Genomic DNA, 19,878 nt, shown 5'->3' on the forward strand with positions numbered 1-19,878 from the left:
TACCTCTCTTTAAAAGGAAAGAAGAATATCGTGGTGGGCTGTGAATTGGAACAGCCTAGCTTTGAATACTGTTTTACAACTTACTAGCTATGAAATGAGGGTAAGCTCTTTGACCTCTCCATTTCTCAGTTTACTCCTCTGTGAAACGGATAGCAGAAATGAGGAGTTGTGAACTAGAACAGTGCCTGGCAAATAGTAAACACTCAATAAATATTAGATGCTATATTATTATTATTTTTTAACTCAGCTAAGAAATATTGCCTCACAGAAAAAGGAGGCTTTTTCTGACAATTACCCACACCAGTTCCCTCTCAGCTCTCATGGCACCTAACACATACCCCCTTAATAAAATCTGTCATAATTTTTATTAAAAAGTTATCTGTATAATGTGTTTAATATCTGCCTTTATGCTCTCTTATCCCCAACCAAATAATAAACTCCATAAAAGGATCCCTTGTGTCTAGTACACTGCTTGGCCTACAGTAAGTGTTCAAGAAATTTTTTTCTAAGTTTATTTTAAGAGAGAGAGAGAGAGATATAAAGTACGAGTGGGGGAGAGGCAGAGAGAGAGGGAGAGAGAATCCCAAGCAGGCTCTGCACCATCAGCGCACAGCCCGACATGGGGCTTGAACTCACAAACCAAGAGATCATGACCTGAGCCAAAACCAAGAGTTAGACGCTTAAGCGATTGAGCCACCCAGGTACCCCAATAAATATTTTCTAAATGAGTAAACCTCCACATTTCAGAGATGCTAGAACTGAGGTCTAAAAATACTTAGTGTATTTGGTGATTCCTCAAAAGGCTAAACACAGAATTACCAAAGGACCCAGCAATTCTATTCCTAGGTATCCAAGAAAATTAAAAATGGGTGTTCAAATAAAAAACTTGCACACAAATCTCCAAATAAAAACACAAATGTTTTGAGGCACCTGGGTGGCTCAGTCAGTTGAGTGTCAAACTCTTGATTTCAGCTCAGGTCACAATCCCACACTCAGTGTGGACCCTGACTGAGATTCTGTTTCTCTCCCTCTGCCCCTTTACCCTATTTGCACATGCACTCTATCTCAAATTAAAAAACAAAAAAACAAATGTTTCCACAAAAAATGGAAATAACCCGAATGTCCAAGAACTGATGAATGAAGAAACAAAATATGGAATATCCATACAATGGAATACTATTTAGCCATAAAAAGGAATCAAGTACTAACACATTCTCCAACATGGGTGACATGGATGAACCTTGAAAACATTATGTTAAGTGCAAGAAGCCAGAAACAAAAGATCATATGCATTATGACATTTAAATGAAATCTCCAGAATAAGCAAATCCGTACAGACAGAAAACAGATATGTGATTGTCAGGTTCTAAGGGAAGGAGGGAATGAGGAGTGACTGTTTAATGAATATGGGAATTCTTTTAGGGGTGATGAAAATGTTCTAGAATTAGATAGTGATGATGGTTGCATGACATTATGAAAAGTATACTTTATTACTATTTAATGTTTATATTTATTTTTTGAGAGAGACAGAGAGACAGACAGACAGACACACACACACACACACACACACACACACACACACACACACACACTCTGAAGCAGGCTTCAGGTTCCGAGCTGTCAGCACAGACCCCAACGCAGGGCTCGAACTCTCCCAACCACGAGGTCATGACCTGAGTCTGACACTTAACTGCCTAAGTCACCCAAATGCTCCCCCTTTTTTTTAATGTTTACTAAATTGTATACTTTAAATAGTTGAAATGGTAAATATGTTATGTGAAATTTACATCAATTAAAAAAAAATAAGAATGAGATCCAAAGTCAGATGCCCTGATTTACCATTTTTAATTTCTATTATACCACAATGCTTCTCTGATGTGACAAACCCCAACAATTTTTTTTAAGTTTATTAATTTAGGGGGGAGCAGAGAGAGAGGGAGAGAGAGAGAATCCCAAGCAGGCTCTGATCTCAAGAACTGTGAGATCAGGTCCTGAGCCAAAATCAAGAGTTAAGATGCTTAGCGGACTGAGCCACCTGGGCACCCCCAGTGATTTCTTATAACTGATCTAGCTTACCTGGTTAGAACAAAGGTCAGCCATAGTTACTAGGGCAAGGTTATTAGTTAGGTCTGTTATTAGGTTATAGTTTATCTTGTGATAAAGAAAAGTAAGAAAGTGATCTTGAGAAAGCACTCTCAAGATGACAAGCATTATCCTGGCTATTAACAAGCTAACTCTCTTGGCAAAGACCTACTGCCATCACTTACGTTGGAAATAGTTATTATGCCAACTCTCATGGTGGAAGGCAACTCTTTATGAAGGTAAACATAATGACTTCTACTGATAGCCTATTATACATTCTAAGCACAGTGTCAGATGCATTTAAGTACCCTTAAGTTTGGGGATAATTCTGTTTTTACAAAAGAAATAAGTGGACAGCTATCCACAAGAATTTTTTTTCTTTTTTAGTGTGCCAAGTAGTAAACCATGCCTTCTGCTTATATAGCACGATGAGTAAATCAACATTATGCTTCAATTCAGGATTAGTAATAAAATATTTTTCTATAATATGGGTTTTTTCTCCTGACAGATATCCCAATTATAGACAAGTATAAAGAAGGAAATAAAAATCACCTGTAACTCTATCACTCAAGAGGAATAACCACTTGACATTTTAATAATCTGGACTTTTTACTCTTTTTTTGGTAAATGTATATGTAATTTTAAACAGAATGTACTACATATAATAATTTTATACCTTTGCTTCTTCACTAAGATTATTATAGGCATTTTCCAAAACATTAAAATAATCCACAAATCATTTTTTTTATAAAAACTGGAAGTTAGGTACTCCCCCCACATTAAAAATAAATATAAGATTTACTATAATCTCTGGCTCATCTCTTCCTCTTATACTCCAGTATCTGACTTTACCTTTAAAATACATTTAAAATCCAACTATTTCTCATTACTTCCTCTGCTCCCATTGTGGATCAAACTACCATCATCTCTCACCCAGACTGCTACAAGAGTCTCCCAATTTCCCTGCTCCTACTTAGTCTCTTTTTCATGCCAACAGTAGGAACAACCCTCTCTGACCACATCACTCCTCTGCTCAGAATCCTCTCATGGCTCTATCTCAGAATAAAAGCCAACGATCTTATAATGATCTATAAAGCCCTACACAATCAGCCTCATGCACCCGTTCCACACTCTTCTGTGCCTCCTTTCAATCTATTAAGTTTACATTTACAGTTCAAAAATATTTTCAAAAGTTTAAATAATAATCAGTAATTTACTGTCTATATACTTTGCCTTTTGAACTACCAAAATTTGATAACTTATTTCATTTTGCATTTCAATGAGACTAGGAAATTATTTCAGTACGAACTTGAGCTCTGATCCCTTAAGCATGTATTTTAAAATAGATAGTATTCTACAGCTTTTGTATGAAATTTCCTACTTTAGAATACTAAAATGCTTTTCTCTTTCACTGTAGGGAAATAATGGGAGGCATTAAATTTATTCAACTATGAGACACACAACTCTAAAGCCATGTTATCAAAGCATTTTCCATAATGTCTCTGTGGACTATCTTAAAAACAGATACAACTTTGGGGTTAAAAAAAGATTTAAGTAGCAATAATTATAAATGAGGGAAAATGATGAGTTAGATGCCATTAAAATGGAAACTTTGTTCACCAAAAATCATTGAGAGAAAAGAGAAGCTACACATAAGGGAACGTAGGTGTAATACATATATATCTAACAACAGACCCATATGAGAATATTTAAAGAATTCTTACAAAGGAACAAACAAAGTAACAAAATTTGAGGTTACTTGAATGGGCACTTTATTAAAAAAAAAAAAAAAAGATATACAAATACTTTGGAAAACTACCTGGAAGTTACATATTAAAGTTAAAACCTTACTCCTGAGTATATACTCAAGAGAAATCAGTGCAGGTGCACCTAGGTGGCTCAGTCGGTTGAGCATCCAACTCTGGGTTTCAGCTCAGGTCATGATCTCATAATTTTGTGAGTTCAAGCCCCACACTGGGCTCCATGCTGATGGCACAAAGCCTGCTTGGGATTCGGTCTCTCTCCCTTCCTCTCTGCCCCTCTCCTGCTCACACTGTCTGTCTCTCTCAAAATAAATAAATTAATTTAAAAAATCAGTGCATGTTCACCAAAACACACATGTAAGAATATTCTTTGTAACCTTTTCACAACAGTCAAAACCAAGCAAACAAACCAAAAAACTCCAAATGTCTATCATCATCCTAAGAATGAAATTACTATCTATCTTTAGTAATAACAAAAAAACCCAAACAAACCTAAAAATATATAGATATGTTGAATACATATCTGAAAGACATTATGTTAAATGAAACAGATACACACTCACAAGAACAATACATGCTACATGATCCCATTTAAAAGAGGCTCAAGGGGCACCTAGGTGGCTCAGTCGGTTAAACATCCAACTTTGGCACAGGTCACGATCTCATGGCTTGTGCGCTGGAGCCCCTCGTCAGGCTCTGTGCTGACAACTCAGAGCCTGGAGCCTGCTTCAGATTCCGTGTCTCCCTCTCTCTCTGCCTCTCTCCCCTACCCCTCCCCCACTCACACTCTGTCTCTCTCTCTCTCTTTCAAAAATAAATTAAACATTAAAAAAATTTTTTTTAAAGAGGTTCAAGAACAGGAAAAACTAACTGATGGTCACAAAAATCATGACCGGGAGCAAGGCTGAGATAGATACTGTCTGGTAAGGGGCACAAGAATGAACATTCTGGGTACCTCTATCTTGTTTGGGTAGTTAATAAAACACACATACTTTTAAAGTTAATGTACTTTACATATTTTAGTCAATATACTTTAGAACTTACTAAAGTAAAATAGAAAGCAACATATAGCAAACTCAGCCTACTGTACTTTTCCTCTGTAAAAGATGAGATGCTTATTGTACTAAGATTACCACATATCATTGTTTAGTTTTTCTCCTTCCTCAGGCAGTTCAAACTGTATGACTTCACTTAAGGGTCTAGACAGGTTCACAACTGTATCTGTGACCTTTAAGAAACTATTAGAATATAAAAATTAACCATCTGACTTTGATGTCTGGATATTCTTCCCGGAGAAGCATGACTTAGAGGATTACATTTACTTCTTTCTGGATCCATTCAACTACTTGGTTTTAAGTAATATTTACATAGCTGTAATATTAGAAAAGTACTGGTTTATTTTCTGAATAAACTTGTTGGCAAAATATGAAAGAATCTGTCTCAGAAAAGAAAAAATAACTATAAAGTTGGCAATATAAAGTAATTACATGTCTAACAGAAATTAGGAGGTGAAAGAGATAAAGGTGAAAGTGCAGAGGCATCAATTTCCTAACCTTATGTAATATGGAGTTAAGATCTAGTGCTTACAGTTGATGGAACAGGAAATAATTGCAAAACAGCATTTAAATTATACTATCTAATTTAAAACAACTCATTTCCCAAAAGAAAATTTTCTGCCCTTTTCAGACAGATGGGAAATTAGCCAATAGAGGTAGGCATTATCTATACCGTGATCCTAAAATTCATTTTTAAAAAAATCTTATGTATCAGTTAAAGCTTAAAGTAAAAGCATTTGGCATAATTTTGCTAGAAGTGAATAGCAATGAGTTCCTGTCACCACCTCTGCTTGTCTGTTTCTAAAACCTCCATATATGAAAATAAATCATAACATTTTTTTAGTGATATCTTAGGATGTTGAATTAGAACATCACATTCCAGATGTGTGTTGGCACTATTAATTATTACTCAAGATGAGACTAAATAGTATTACTTAAAGGTTTTTTTTTTTTTTTTTAAGTTTATTTATTTTGAGAGAAAGTGTGCATGCGAGTAGGGGAAGGGGAGAGAGGGAGAGAGAGAGAGAGAGCGCGCGCGCGCGAATCCCAAGCAGCTGCCTAGAGTCTGAACCGGGCCAAAATCAAGAGTCGGATGCTTACTTGACTGAGCCACCCAGGTGCCCCTACTTGAAGGTATTTAAAGACTTAATAGATACAAGTTTACCTTTACCACCCCTAAGATGAATAGAGAAACTGCACACAGAAAAGAAACTTAGGCCCTAAACAACTATATTAAAAAACAACAACAACAAAAAAACCCCACAAGTGCTAAGATGAATAGAAACAGATGAGTATTTATTTGGTCTCAAGTGGTAAATAATTTAGAGAAGTAACTTACATTAATCTCATGAAAACATCAAGGACAAATCCTGGGACAAAGAAAAATTCTCAGAGTATACTGTTACCCTCCTGACTGTGGAAGTATAACTATATGAGGCCATTGTATAACAGAGACCCACTTAGCCAAACAGCCTTGATGGTATCCTATCACAAATCCATGACTAAAGGCTAAAATGATGACACGTGCTTATAAGTGCAAGAGAGAAAAATACACCTCCAGTTACGGATTCAAAGATACATGCCTATTATATACACACTGCTGTGGAATAAAAAATTGAATCTACTAAGTAACTAGTTTTAATTATTAATTTAAGATCACCTCCTGAATGGAAACAAGCATTTAGTGAACACAAATAGTGGACCTGGAATCATACAGTTTATAGTCTAAAAAGAATATAGATATGAACATAGGCAATTACAAAAATGTATATTAAGGAAAATATGGGGGAGTTAAGGAACATGTAGGATACTTGCCCAAACCAAAATGCAAATCAGTAAGCTGAGACCTGAAGGAGACTAAGAGGATGAACGGATTAACAGAACTAAAGAGCAAAACAGTAAAGAGTACTGCATATCAGTCAAGAGACATTAGAGAAAAACTAAAAGTCAAACTAAACCAAATGCAAATAAAATGCACAGTACTTTCAAGACGCCAAGTTCCACACCACTAGAAAAGAGAATGTGAGAAAAGGCAAGGCAAAGATGAAGCTGCACAGGTAAGCAATACAGAATGGAAATAACGAATTGAAAAGCGATGATATAGTATAAGAGAATCACTGAGGAACCAGTCACAGATTCCCAGCTAAGAGAAGATGATAGCCTGTATCAGGTCAATGTCAGTAGGAACTGAGGGAAATTGATGGATTTAAGACTAACTGCGATGTAGGAATGAATTTGGTGTAAGGAACATTCTAGGAAATGTGGAAGAAAAATGAATCAGGGATATGATCAGGATTCTAATTTAGGCAAGTCTTTTACATCTAGTGGTACCATTCTTTGATACTAAGCAGCCAGAAGAATGAGTTTGGTGGCGGTGGCGGTGGTAGGGGAGTTGGAGAAGGTAAAGCCTGAGGAATATACATATGAACATGCCTGATAGGTAGTGGAATATGTGCGTCCTCAAAAGATAGAGCTGACCTGGACATATAAATCTGGGAATTTCCAATGTATGACCAAGAAGAGTGTATAAAGCATGAAGAAACCCAGAAACCCGAAGAGCAATATTTTAGAAGAGGCAGAAAAAGATGATTTTGCCAAGTCAATTAGAGTAGATGTGGAGTAGGCCTAGGTTGGTAGCCTTAGGAGTTGGTGCTGGAGTAAAGGGGATTTTACTGGAAATGAGTACAACAGGAAAATGAGAGGCTATGGCAGTATGCTGATGTATGCTTAAATTCTCAAACTACACTAGGAGAGCTTGTTCAGATTGCGGGGGGCCCCATCCCCAGAGGTTCTGATCCCTAGAGATAAGTCTGGATCTGGGCCTGAGAATGTGCATTTTTAGCAAGTTCCTAGGTGATGCTGATGCTGCTGGTTGGGGGGATTACACTATGAGAACCACAGGGTCAGGGTATAGAATAACAGACTATACGTAGAGACACTGAAATCACACTGATGACAGCAAACTTTGGGAGAAAGACAGTAAGTTGTGAATACTATGAATAATTAAGTGGGTGCAACCAAGAAGTCAAGCAAATAAAAGTAGAAAGGACTACAACATAGCTGAGTAACACAAGACTCAAGGTCTATATGGATTTTAAACTGAAATAGAGACCAATGTGAATATAACATCTGAAGCTAAGGGGGACAATAACTTCACTTCCTGACCATGAGGCACACATTGGGGGGGGTGGGGAGAGAGGCAGAATGCTAGCTTCAACTTGAGAAGTTTATATGAGAATGTGTCTTCAAGAAAGAATCCAGTTTCAGGTTCAAGTTCCAAATGAGATGAATTCAGATTAAACTATTTTTTTAACCTATCAAATTGGAAATTTAAAAATGATAATACCATGACTGTGAAGGATTCTATTTCTTTCATACTAAGAGAAAAATTATTAAGCATATTTCATTTATTATTTAAGATTAAACACTTAAACACATTCTCTCATTTAATTAAAATCATCTTAAATTCTACAATATTTATTTCTAAGAAAGAAAATGGAATTATATACCAATAGTATACAACTGTATAAGGTGAACAATAAAAATCCCTCTTCCTAATCCCCAAACCCCTAGCTGATATCACTATTAACATGCTCTTCTAAGTATTCTCCAAGCTGTCCTTTTTTTATAGTTTATTTTGAGAGGGGAAGGACAAAGAGATAGGGAGAGAATCCCAAACAGGCTTTATGTTATCAGGAGCCCGACGCAGGAATTCGTTGCTGAATTCCCTTAAGCTAAAGACACAGCAAATCTTAAAAAGTAGCAAATAGGGAACAATATGATTAACAGCTGACTTATTAGGAACAATGGAGGCAAGAAGGCAGTACAATGACATATTCAAAATGATACTATTGCATGAAAAGGCAAAGAGTATATATACATTTGTAGAAATTGCCAAATTGCATTACAAAAAGGTTGCAACAGTTTACATTCTCTACTGTAGTATACTCTCACTCACATTACATATTACCAAATTCTTTAATCCTTACCAATCCGAAATGTAAAAACAAAAACCACAACTTTTTAAAACTAGGGCATCAAATTTTGATTTACATTTATGTAACTAGGCATGATGATAGCTATTATTTATTAGCATTAAAATTTCTTTCATTGTGAACTGTTTTCCATAGGATTATCATCTTCTTGATTTATAAGAGCCCTTGTGATATTAGCCACATTGTTTTATGTGTTGAAAATATTTATTCCATTCCCCTCTAAAAAAAAAATGTCACAAAATTTCATAAATTCATGGTCACATCTCCCTGCCCAAATGCCTCCCCACTCTAAACCATCCTTCACTATACTAAAATTGTATTTCTTTTTTTTTTTTCCCTAAGTTTATTTATTTTTAGTAACCTCTATACCCAACCTGGGCCTCGAACTCACCCCCCATTCCAACTGAGCCAGCCAGGTGCTTCCTCAATACATTTCTAAAAATGTAAATCTTGTTATCAGAGTCTTAACAATCTTCTATGACAAAACTCATTAACTGTCAAGGTCTTTTATCCTCGTCTCTAACAATCTACTACTCTCTAGCCACCACAGAATACTTAATAGAGAAGTTCATGAACTATTTTTTAAAATACTGGTATTTTTTCTTTAACCCCCATTACCCTCCACTCCCTCAATCCACATTTTTACCGCATTTATATTACTTCTTAAGTCTTCCTAATCTCTTCAGGTGGAATAATTTGCTTCTAACTGTACTTTATACATGCCTTTATATATAAAACTTAAACTCTGCATTTTATCACTATGATCCTACTGGCCAAAGGAAATGCACCTAAAAAAAATGTTTTAAGTTATTTATTTGAGACAGGGAGCAAGCGAGCAGGGGAGAGGCAGAGAGAGAGACAATCCCAAGCAGGCTCCATGCACAGGGGTCTGATGTGGGGCTCGATCTCACAACCATGAGATCATGATCTGAGCCAAAAACCAAGAGTCAGATGGACGCTTAACCAACTAAGCCACCCAGGTGATCCGGGAAGGAAATGTATCTTAATGCTCCCAGTAAATGTTTGTGGAAGAGATAAGAGATACAGTGCCCTATACTGATGAAATGTATTGCTGAAGCTGATGTATTGATGAAAAATTACAAATCAGAAAGTATCAGGGGACAAGATAAAGACAACTGGAAGGATGGTGATACCTCAAGATGATATATAACTGATTTTTGCTAGCTTAAAACAGTAAAGTAAAAATTCAATTCAAGATAGAGGCAGTATTAACACAGAGCTGACAACAAGCAACAGTACATATGTTTTAGTAAACCAAAGTAGGTTGAGGTTAATAAAGTAGAACCAGTGAGCTTTATAAACTGCTGGCTAAGTCAATTTAAGGCTTTATTAGACAGGTTGAGAAATTTGCTCATTAAAGTCCATGGCTGCTTTTACTTTTATTACCTTCAAATCCCAAAGTTTAAACACAAACCTACCTTTCTATATAGGCAATTATCCACTACTAACTACACAATTTTTTGCAAGACAGTTCAGGCCCTCAATCTGTTTATCTTCCTAAAGTGAAGTCAATTAAGTAGCCTCAGGCTATGTAATAACACAGACTCAGGATTCTACCCCAGGTTCAGGACTAAAAACTATACTTGTTTCTTTAAGTTTATTTCTCCCTTCAAAAAGAGAACCTTTCACAAGAAGAGTTATAGCCAACAACCTCCAAGTGCAGCACCTTTGGGAGCAGTGTTCCAAATGAGGCCACATTCTCCCTGGGTAGCTCCCAGTGAATGACAGAGCCTGGAAGGGGACCAGGGCTCAGCCATTTCTGCTTCCTGAAGTGTTCATGTATGGGCAATCTATGTGGTAGAATTCCCCACAGGGCTGCTACAGACTCTCACACCTGCCCCACAGTCTGAGTCTCTTCCTACCAAATCCTTCTTCCTTTTCTCTTTTAATAAGTGTCATACCAACATTAAAGTGTGTCCACTCCTGTTCCTCTTTAACCTGCACAAATACTATATCACAACAAATCCCCTTCCCTGTTACCTCCATCTTGGCAGAGGACCTCAATGGACATATCCTATTTTCCAACTCCAAGGTTTACTGAAATGCAGCTATCACATATTGCCTAGTATTTTGCCATATATTTACAAGAATAGTGTCTGGGCATTTACCCAAGTTAGAAATGAGCTTTTCTACTACGAAGGAATGTGGATTAGAAAGTCTCTTCAGACTAAAAATTTCACCTCCTTTGAGGTTTGAGCAAAAAAATGATTTGGTTTAACCAACTAACCAATATTCAACATGCAATATCTATCAGAAATACTTACATAACTGTGTTGTCATCCACTAAGATATCACAACCATGAGCAGGGCACGAAATAGTCTGAAAAAGATTGAAATTTAAACTATGTCTTCATTCAACAAAAATATTTACTGAATGCTTACCATCGCCAGGCACTAGGTTGAGAATACCTTAACATTTATAGGATCTTAATTGTTCCCTTTCCATTAAAGGAAATGTATGTGTGTATTTATCACCATAATGTAACTAGAACTGCTGACCTGAATAATTGGTTTTTCAATATAAAACTTGAAAGGCACAAGCAAGAGACCTGACAAAATTGCTCAACAAGTTCAGCCTGACATATACACATATTAATGCCGCGGAGAAAACATACCTGGACTGTACCTTTAAATGGATTGCCACATTATAAATAGGAAAAAAAAGCCTCAATTATCTTTTATCTCAATATAGAAAGTAGTTCCTCATGCAATTCATAATCCAGAATGCTTCACCTGTTCATATCTGTGCAAGAGTCTAAACACTGTAGAAAATTCAACAAAAAATGAAAATCAAATTGACATCTTTACCTGTCCCATGCCTTCCTCCATTATTTTGGTAGTTAAATATTCGCTCCAGCACTGCATACAAAACTTATGTCCACATTCAAGGCCAGTGAAATACTGCAACAAAAATAATACATGCACTTTTAAAAGATATTGCCAGAAAAATCACTATACATAGTGACCCAATAAGGCTCTATTAGGTCACATTTCTCATACTGGCTAAAATTTTCCATTTGACAAGACTAGATGGACTCCTAAAATAAACTTGGTGGTAAAATCTAGACACGCAAATACATTTAACAAAAAATAATTAATGAGAAATGCATCTATAGTTGATAATTGTAATTTTTAGGAAAGGCAGACAAGTTTGTACTAAATATAAGAGTATATCATGTACCAATAAGCATATGAAAACATGCTCAAAATCCACAGCCATCAGACACTACTTAACACCCACTAAAACAGCTGTATTCAAGAAGACACATAATAACAAGTGTTGGCAAGGATGTGGAGAAATCAGAATCTTCATACACTGCTGGTGAGAATGTAAAATGGTGCAGGAACTTTGGAAAACACTGTGGCAGTTTCTCAAATAATTAAACACAGAGTTACTCATGACCCAGCAATTCCACCCCTAGGTATATAGCCAGAAGAACTGAAAACATAGCTCCACACAAAACTTGTATACAAATATTCAGAGCAGGATTTTCACAGTAGCCCCAAGTTGACACAACCCTAATGTCCATCAATTGCCGAATGGATAAACAAAATGTGGAATATCCATTTGAAAGAATATTATCCAAGCATAAAAAGGACTGAAGTACTGATATATAGTATAATGCACATGAGACTGAAAACATTATGCTGAATAAAAAGAAGCTAGCCACTAAAGACCACATACTGTTTGATTCGCATGTATACAAAAGGTCCAGAATAGGCAAATTCACAGACAGAGTAGATTAGTGGTTGCCAGGGGTTGGGTGGCAGGCGGCAGGGAGGGAAGTGACTGTAAAAGGATATGAGATTTATTTTCAGGGTGATGAAAATATTCTAAAGTTTACTGTGATAGTGACTGCAACAACTCTGCAACTATACTAAAAAGCACTTAAAAAAATTTTTTTTCTTTACTGTTTATTTATTTTTGAGACAGAGAGAGACAGAGCATGAGTGGGGAGGGGCAGAGAGAGAGGGAGACACAGAATCCAAAGCAGGCTCCAGGCTCTGAGCTGTCAGCACAGAGCCTGATGCGGGGCTTGAAGTCGTCTACTGCAAAATCATGACCTGAGCCACCCAGGCACCCCTAAAATTCACTTTAAGTAAGTGAACTGTATCTCAAAACTGTTACCAAAAATTTCACACAAATATAGGACTTCATAGAGTTGCATGGTATGTTGCTTACCAAGATAATCAAAATCTTATGGAAACCAGAAAGATTATTCAGATAGCTAAGAATAATAGTAACATTTTGGTCTAATCTTGTATTACTTACATGAGTTGAAATACTATTAATTTGAGGGATGGTTATAAGAAGTATATTATTTTCTATAATGGAATATTAAGCAAGTACTTTAGTAAGTGTCTTGAGGACAGTATTGTAAAAAGACAAATGGTCACTAAGAATATGTTATAATATTTACTTGAAATTATTTTTAAGTGAATAGGTAATATAGGCTCATGGTCAAAAACAATTATTTAACAGTATGAATTTATGTTGAAAATAAGTCTCCTTTATTCTTATACTTTTCCTCTACTTCTCTACCTAAAAGTAATGACTATTACCATTATTTTACATATTCTTTCAGAGATGTTCTAATGTACACAGGTATACACACACACACACACAAAGAGTAACACACACTCTCTTCTGCATCTTGGTTTATTATTATTTAATAGGTTTCTTATGTGGTTCTACATTAGTACACGTGGGTCCACCTCTTTCTACATTCTGTATGAAGGTACCATAATTTATTTAAACAGTCCACAATTAAAGGACATTTAGACCTTCTTTTTTTTTTTGCCGCCATGCTACTGCATTGGCTATATATATATATATATATATATATATATATATATATATACATACATACATACATACATACATACATACACACACACACACACACATCATTGTGATCATGCAAATTCACCTTGGGACAAATTTTTACAAGTGACATTATAAAAGGTACACATTTACACTTTAATAGATTATTACCAAACTTCATTCAAAGAGGTTGTAGCAATTTATACTGTTCAAGAGAACCTGGTTTTACAATACCCATGTCAACATAGTATCAAATTCCCTGATCTCTGCAAATCTGACAGGTGAAAATGAATTATCTTCATCAATTTTGATTTTATTTTATTATGAGTGAAGTTTAAGCATTTGAAAAAAGATTTAAGGCTCTACATTTCTTTTTCTGTGCACTCTCTTCACCTATTTTTCCCATTTTTCCACTGGGTCCCCCCCCCCCCCAATGATTTAGTGGGGATTTTCACCTACTTAGAAAATTGACCATTTATAGGTGTGGCAAATATTTTTCAGTTTCGAATCTGAATGTTCCCGTTTTGTTGTCATGCAGAAGCTCTCTACTTATTGATATGTAGCAAAGTGTATTACTTTTACAATTTCTGGCTTCTAAATCAATTAACTTTAATATAAGGAGTTAGGAAGAAATTTAAGATTCTACTCCAGATACCAACCAAGTTGTTCCAATGCCATTTTCTGAATCCACCTGATTTGAAATGCCCCCTTTTATAATATACCAAATTCTCACACATATTTGACTCTATCTTGTTCCACTGCACTGACTATTCTTATATTAGGCAGGACTAGCTCCTCCCTGTTCCCCATCAATCTAGTTGTTATTTTTTTCTCAATATTTTACTATTATTCTATTTTTCCAGACACTCAAGTCATCTTTTTATCTCTGTTAGTATTTCAAGTTTTCTTCATAATAGAGCTTTCACATTTCTTGCCAAGTTTACTTCTAGTTCTTTTATTCTTTTTGTGGCTCACATAATATTTTGAATTCCATTCCATTTTCTAATTAGCTGTTATGTGAAAAGTGCTCATGAAATTTCTGATGTTGCTTATGACATAAGATACCAATAGTCAGGATGCAAAATTCTACACTATGGCATATCAACTATATAAAGAATGCCCAGAAGCAGGCATGGGGGAAAAAAAAATCTATCAGTGTCCTAAAAGACAGAAAATATTTACCCAGTTTAAAATACAGTGCTATTCTGACTGACAATTATTCTGACTCATTCACAGAGGAAGTGAAGGTAAATATTTTGGAAATCAGTATTCTCATACATTAAAAAAAAAAATCTGGAAACAAACAAAAGAATCTATTCTCATTACTCCCCACTGCTAAAGGAGATCTGGCACTAATTTGTTGCCTGATCACTAACGGAGAGCATATGATTTTCAAGGCTACAATGAGAAGGAGCATTCTATAAAGGACAAATATAGCAGAGTAAAAGATCAACAATTCTAAAATGTTGTATTCGTAACTTAAAAACACATATGCATCCTCATATGTTTTCTTTTTTCAAATAAGAATCCTTGAGAATGAGAGACTGAAGGTCACAATGGTTACTAAGTGATTACTGCAAGTAACATCTCTACCTTTGAAACTTCTGGACCAGGGATCATTATAAGATATAAAGAAAGCTTTTTATTCTTTAAAGGCTTCTTTTCAATATATTTTTTTATTAGATACTAAACATTTTAATTAGATGCTAAACAATGCTAAACAAGATAAATTAGAAAATAAATCACACACACGTCTAAAGATAAAACAAAAACTAACCTGTGGTATAAACGCATTTATTGTGCTCAAGAGCAGTGTCATCATTATGGATATATCTGAGTATCATTCTGTTGCATTTCCCTTTCCCTCCTCCTACTTTCATGTATCTCTATTCCTTTACTATCTCATGCTTATTATCTACTTGGGTCCCTCAACCTTTCCCTGACTCAAGGGATCTTATCAAACTTATCCCTGTATATATCATAAATAAATCTGACTCAGCATACACTAAATACACATGAAATATTATGTAAAACAAATTAATGGTCCCTTAAAAAAGAACTGAAAGATTAAACACTCTTAAAGGGTTTATTTATCCCTGCCATTTTACATACTTGGCAACTAATGTCAAACAGCAGTAAGTACATTAAGAATTATCTTTCCTTCATCAGAAGTTGGACAAATAATCTCTAAAGTTAAAGCCATTATGTTTACAAAAACTGAATAATCAGGGCATCAGTTCCCTCATCTATAAAATGGAATCAATTAAAAAGGAATACAGGGTTGGACTTAGATCAGATGTTTTCAGTGTTCCCAGCACAAAGATTCAGAGTGAGGGGGTAAGGGATGAGAGAGTGGACTATCCTTATAATCTTCAAAATTACCTTTAACATATCTGATTCTTAGAATATACAAATTATTTACTTAAAAATGAGATCATAGCTCAAAGTATACTTCCTACTAGAGTGGGAGAGTTAATAAAGATAGATCTTACGCTCTAATTCAAAGCAACATTATTATAAAGTAAATGTTGCCAGGTCTAAGAAACCCCTGAATTGGCCCCAACACAAGGGGTTGGGGGATGGGGGAATTTATGAATTTTAAAGTGCCTGTGAGTCTCTGGAAACCGTTTTTAAAGGAGAGATCACCCACGATAGTTACTCCAAAGTGCTATAACCTACGCAACCAAAGCATTTGTTTAAAAAATTTGTTTGCATATGGCACTATAAAGCTAAAGTTGCTTTCTGGAAGGATAAAGGTATTGAAGAAATATACTAAATAAAAGGCAAGTATCAGTGTTTGAAGACAGCAGTGGAAATTGAAACATGGGAGTTGTACAACAAAGGTAAAAAAAAAAAAATCATCCAATTAAAGCTTTAATGGAGTCTCAGGTGACATTTACTTGCAAAACTGAAAAGGTTAAAATTATCTTTATATATTAGTCTAAATATTATGAAAAAAAAGGTCCTAGTTTTATTACACTGTATTTTTCATAATGCTTGGCACAGTTTCCATAACAATCTTTAACTTACTTTCCAAACCATGTTGCGGTTTGTTTTTTTGTCCTATCACTTCCGTAGCCAGACTTCCTTTAAAGAGCAATTTGTTCATTATTTATTGCCTCTACTTCCTTTCCCACCTTCAAATCAATGACTCTTCAGGTCATGCAGTATGGTTTTCCATCCTACCACAACACTTAAATTTAACTTTCCAGTATCATCAGTAAACTTCATGTTGTTAATTCCAAAGTCACTCTTCAATTCTTTTCTCTGAAGATTTTAGCAATGTTTCTTACAAGTACATTCTCTTCCTTTGGCTTCTGTATTGCCACATTTTGATGGCTCACCTAACTATCACACTTCCAGAGGTTATTTCAGAGGTCAATTTCAGTGGGCAATTCTCCCTTATCTAAAACTGGGTTAGGGGTCTCTCTCCAACATGTTCCCACAGTATCATGTCCTACTAAAGTGCTTACCATTCTTTCTGAATATGTCATTTTACTTTTCTATCTAGCTAACCTATAAATTACATGAGGCAGGCATTATGCCTTGATCCTCCATTGTGTTTCTAACACTTAGAATAGTGCCTCGTGTGTTGAAAAAAATGAGTAAGTAAATAGCAGGCCTTCTAGTTACAAGTGTAAGCAAAATTTACCATGCAAATCTCCAGTCATGGTTTTTATTCTAATTTGTTGAGACAGTTAGACAATACCAAGGGCACTGAGAAAGTTATAAGGGATATTTGTAAGCAGCTAGTTTCAGTACTCAAATTACATTTAAGATTTAAACTACAGAAGATCTGGTTATGCAGAGCAGGAAGAGAAATGCCAGGATATAAGGAAACCCTGAATGATCTGGGACAAATTCCTTGGGTTTCAGTATTATTTCACAGAAACTTTTATGAACCATACAAATGTCAACTGGTAAAGAGAATCTGTTAGAGACCAATAATAAAATGGTCAAAACATGAATTTAATGTATTTTTAATATTAATGTTGTTTGTTTTTTTAAATGCTCAAATTAAGGTTGTGATTTAAAGAAGGAAATTATACAATCCTCAGAATAGTAGAGACTTGAAAAAATATCTTATCCAACTCATTTGAAAAATAAAAAGAACTCCAACCCAGTGAGATTTAATAATTTACTATGTAAAGTCAAATAGTTAGCATTAGAGCTATGATCTAACTTGAGAACTTGGAAATTCAACTCAACACCTTACCTACGAAATTATTTCCATTCTCTGTTCTATTTCTCTAAGAGCACTTAATTACTTTCTTTTAAAACCTCTTTTCTAAGCACTTGTACATGTGCACAAATTAGTTCCCTTCAAATGGGCCTCTACAGAGATACATAGAAACCTCAGAGAAAAACAATGAAAAACCTTCAATATGTTAAAATATGTAATATTGTTGACAAAGACTTTGTATATAGTAATTATTAGGAAGAGTTTGAATAAGGTAGTTATTTTTATAGAATTATATTATTTCTTAGATATCTTAAAACATCTTAGAGGTGAATTCCAAGAGACTAACTACATTTATGCCACAAATATTATTTTTCTATGGTTACTAATAAAGTAAGGACTTCATACAAAGATTATGTTTAAGCCTAAAATTCTTTACTAGACATGCCAAAGTAAATCACCTAAATTCAATAGGTTTTAAGAGGGATACTTTTACTGAAGAGAAACATCAATTAATTGGTCCTAGTGTCTGCTCCAACTCTGTTACCACTTGCTATATTTAAGAATCTCCATTAGAATGGATCTGCATAAGTGAAAATCTTTGGTTATGAAAAATCCTGAAAGCTCCATAGTAAAATGCTATTAAAGATATTTTATAAGTGTTTTGGATATTTTTAAATGTTAGTTTTAAATCTGTTTTATTTTGGATGAAAAATTATTCTATTCACTGCCCACCTATTGAACAATTCTCCCATGATAGTAAAATGAACTCAGAATAGATTTAGGTATGTAATGACAACCTGAACAAGTTACTGCTTAAAAAGCAAACAGGGAAGGAAGGGGAAAGAACAAGCTCTATTCTTCCTCTTCCTTTCCTTTATCCTTAATATTCTGATAGGTTACTGTTTTACTACAATACAATCCCAAACTCCCAGATCTCCCTTTGTTTAAATAATGAAAGTTGATTTACCCTCTGAAACTAAGAGTCAGTGCTGGCCTTAAACTACCAGATACTCACCGAGTTAGGGTAGTTCAAGTAGCAGATCTGACAAGGCATATCCTGTGCTGATGACCTTGTATTCATCTGGCGTGTTCGAGACTTTTTACTTGGATTAATTACATGACACTCAGCAAAGAGCTTCTCCAGGTTTCCATCAAAGTACCTGCATTATTTAAACAGAAAGGATGAGAGCCCAGCAATAGCACACTGTTAGAGCTCTCCAAAAACCTGATTTTCTATAGGGAACAGAAATGAACTGAATTAAAATAAACCCAAATCATAACCTTTTCTTGCTCAGAGGAAATGAGGTATATGGCTACAAACTGTAGCAAAAAAAAAAAATTCATATATATATATATATATATATATGAAAGCAGTTTGAGCTTTTGTTGCTGTTTTGGTCTTTGTTATTATCCTGGAAGGTTAGGCTATTACTATTTTAATAGTACTACAAGTAAAACTTAAGAATGACAGTTGTTACTATCTCTGATGGTACCTTATAAAGAGTAGTGGTATTTTTAAAAGGCTAGGTTGTATTTTATACAAGTAATTTTATTAATAATTTTAGTTACACCAACTTAAATATATTAGCAAGTAAACTATCTGCAAAGCATATCTTACCCCATAAATCATTTACATGTGTCTCATTCTACAAAATATATTTGCTTTCTAATTAGTCTCTTAAAGTAATTTTTAACTAACTAGCAAAGGGGTGGAAGGAGAAAACAAAAAACTATACCTTAAAATGTTTTTATATCAAATAATCTATATATTAGCCTTTCATACAGGTTTCAACAGGTTTCTAAATATACCTAAGTAGCTCACCATCTAGTAGTATCAAGAGCACAGAATGCCAAGTATGATTTATAGAGCTTCAAGTGAACTGCAGATTTCTTTTTTTTTTTTTTAAATGTTTATTTATTTTTGAGACAGAGAGAGACAGAGCACGAGCAGGGG

At 34.9% G+C, this 19,878-nt stretch overlaps 1 protein-coding gene across 2 annotated transcripts in view; it reads right to left on the reverse strand.

Annotated features, from left to right (window-relative positions):
- The window catches only part of ARIH1 (ariadne RBR E3 ubiquitin protein ligase 1), a 118,215-nt gene that overhangs the window by 25,684 nt on the left and 72,653 nt on the right, over window positions 1–19,878 (reverse strand). For both annotated transcript variants that reach the window (XM_053223760.1, XM_027067721.2), the window contains 3 exons: window positions 18,940–19,084; window positions 11,725–11,817; window positions 11,181–11,236 (listed from right to left, as the gene is read on the reverse strand). In XM_053223760.1, the coding sequence (XP_053079735.1) occupies window positions 11,181–11,236; window positions 11,725–11,817; window positions 18,940–19,084 (294 nt within the window). The remainder of the gene's footprint in view (window positions 1–11,180; window positions 11,237–11,724; window positions 11,818–18,939; window positions 19,085–19,878) is intronic.

The sequence above is a fragment of the Acinonyx jubatus genome, chromosome B3 (genome assembly GCF_027475565.1).
Source record: "Acinonyx jubatus isolate Ajub_Pintada_27869175 chromosome B3, VMU_Ajub_asm_v1.0, whole genome shotgun sequence".
Lineage (NCBI taxonomy): Eukaryota > Metazoa > Chordata > Mammalia > Carnivora > Felidae > Acinonyx > Acinonyx jubatus.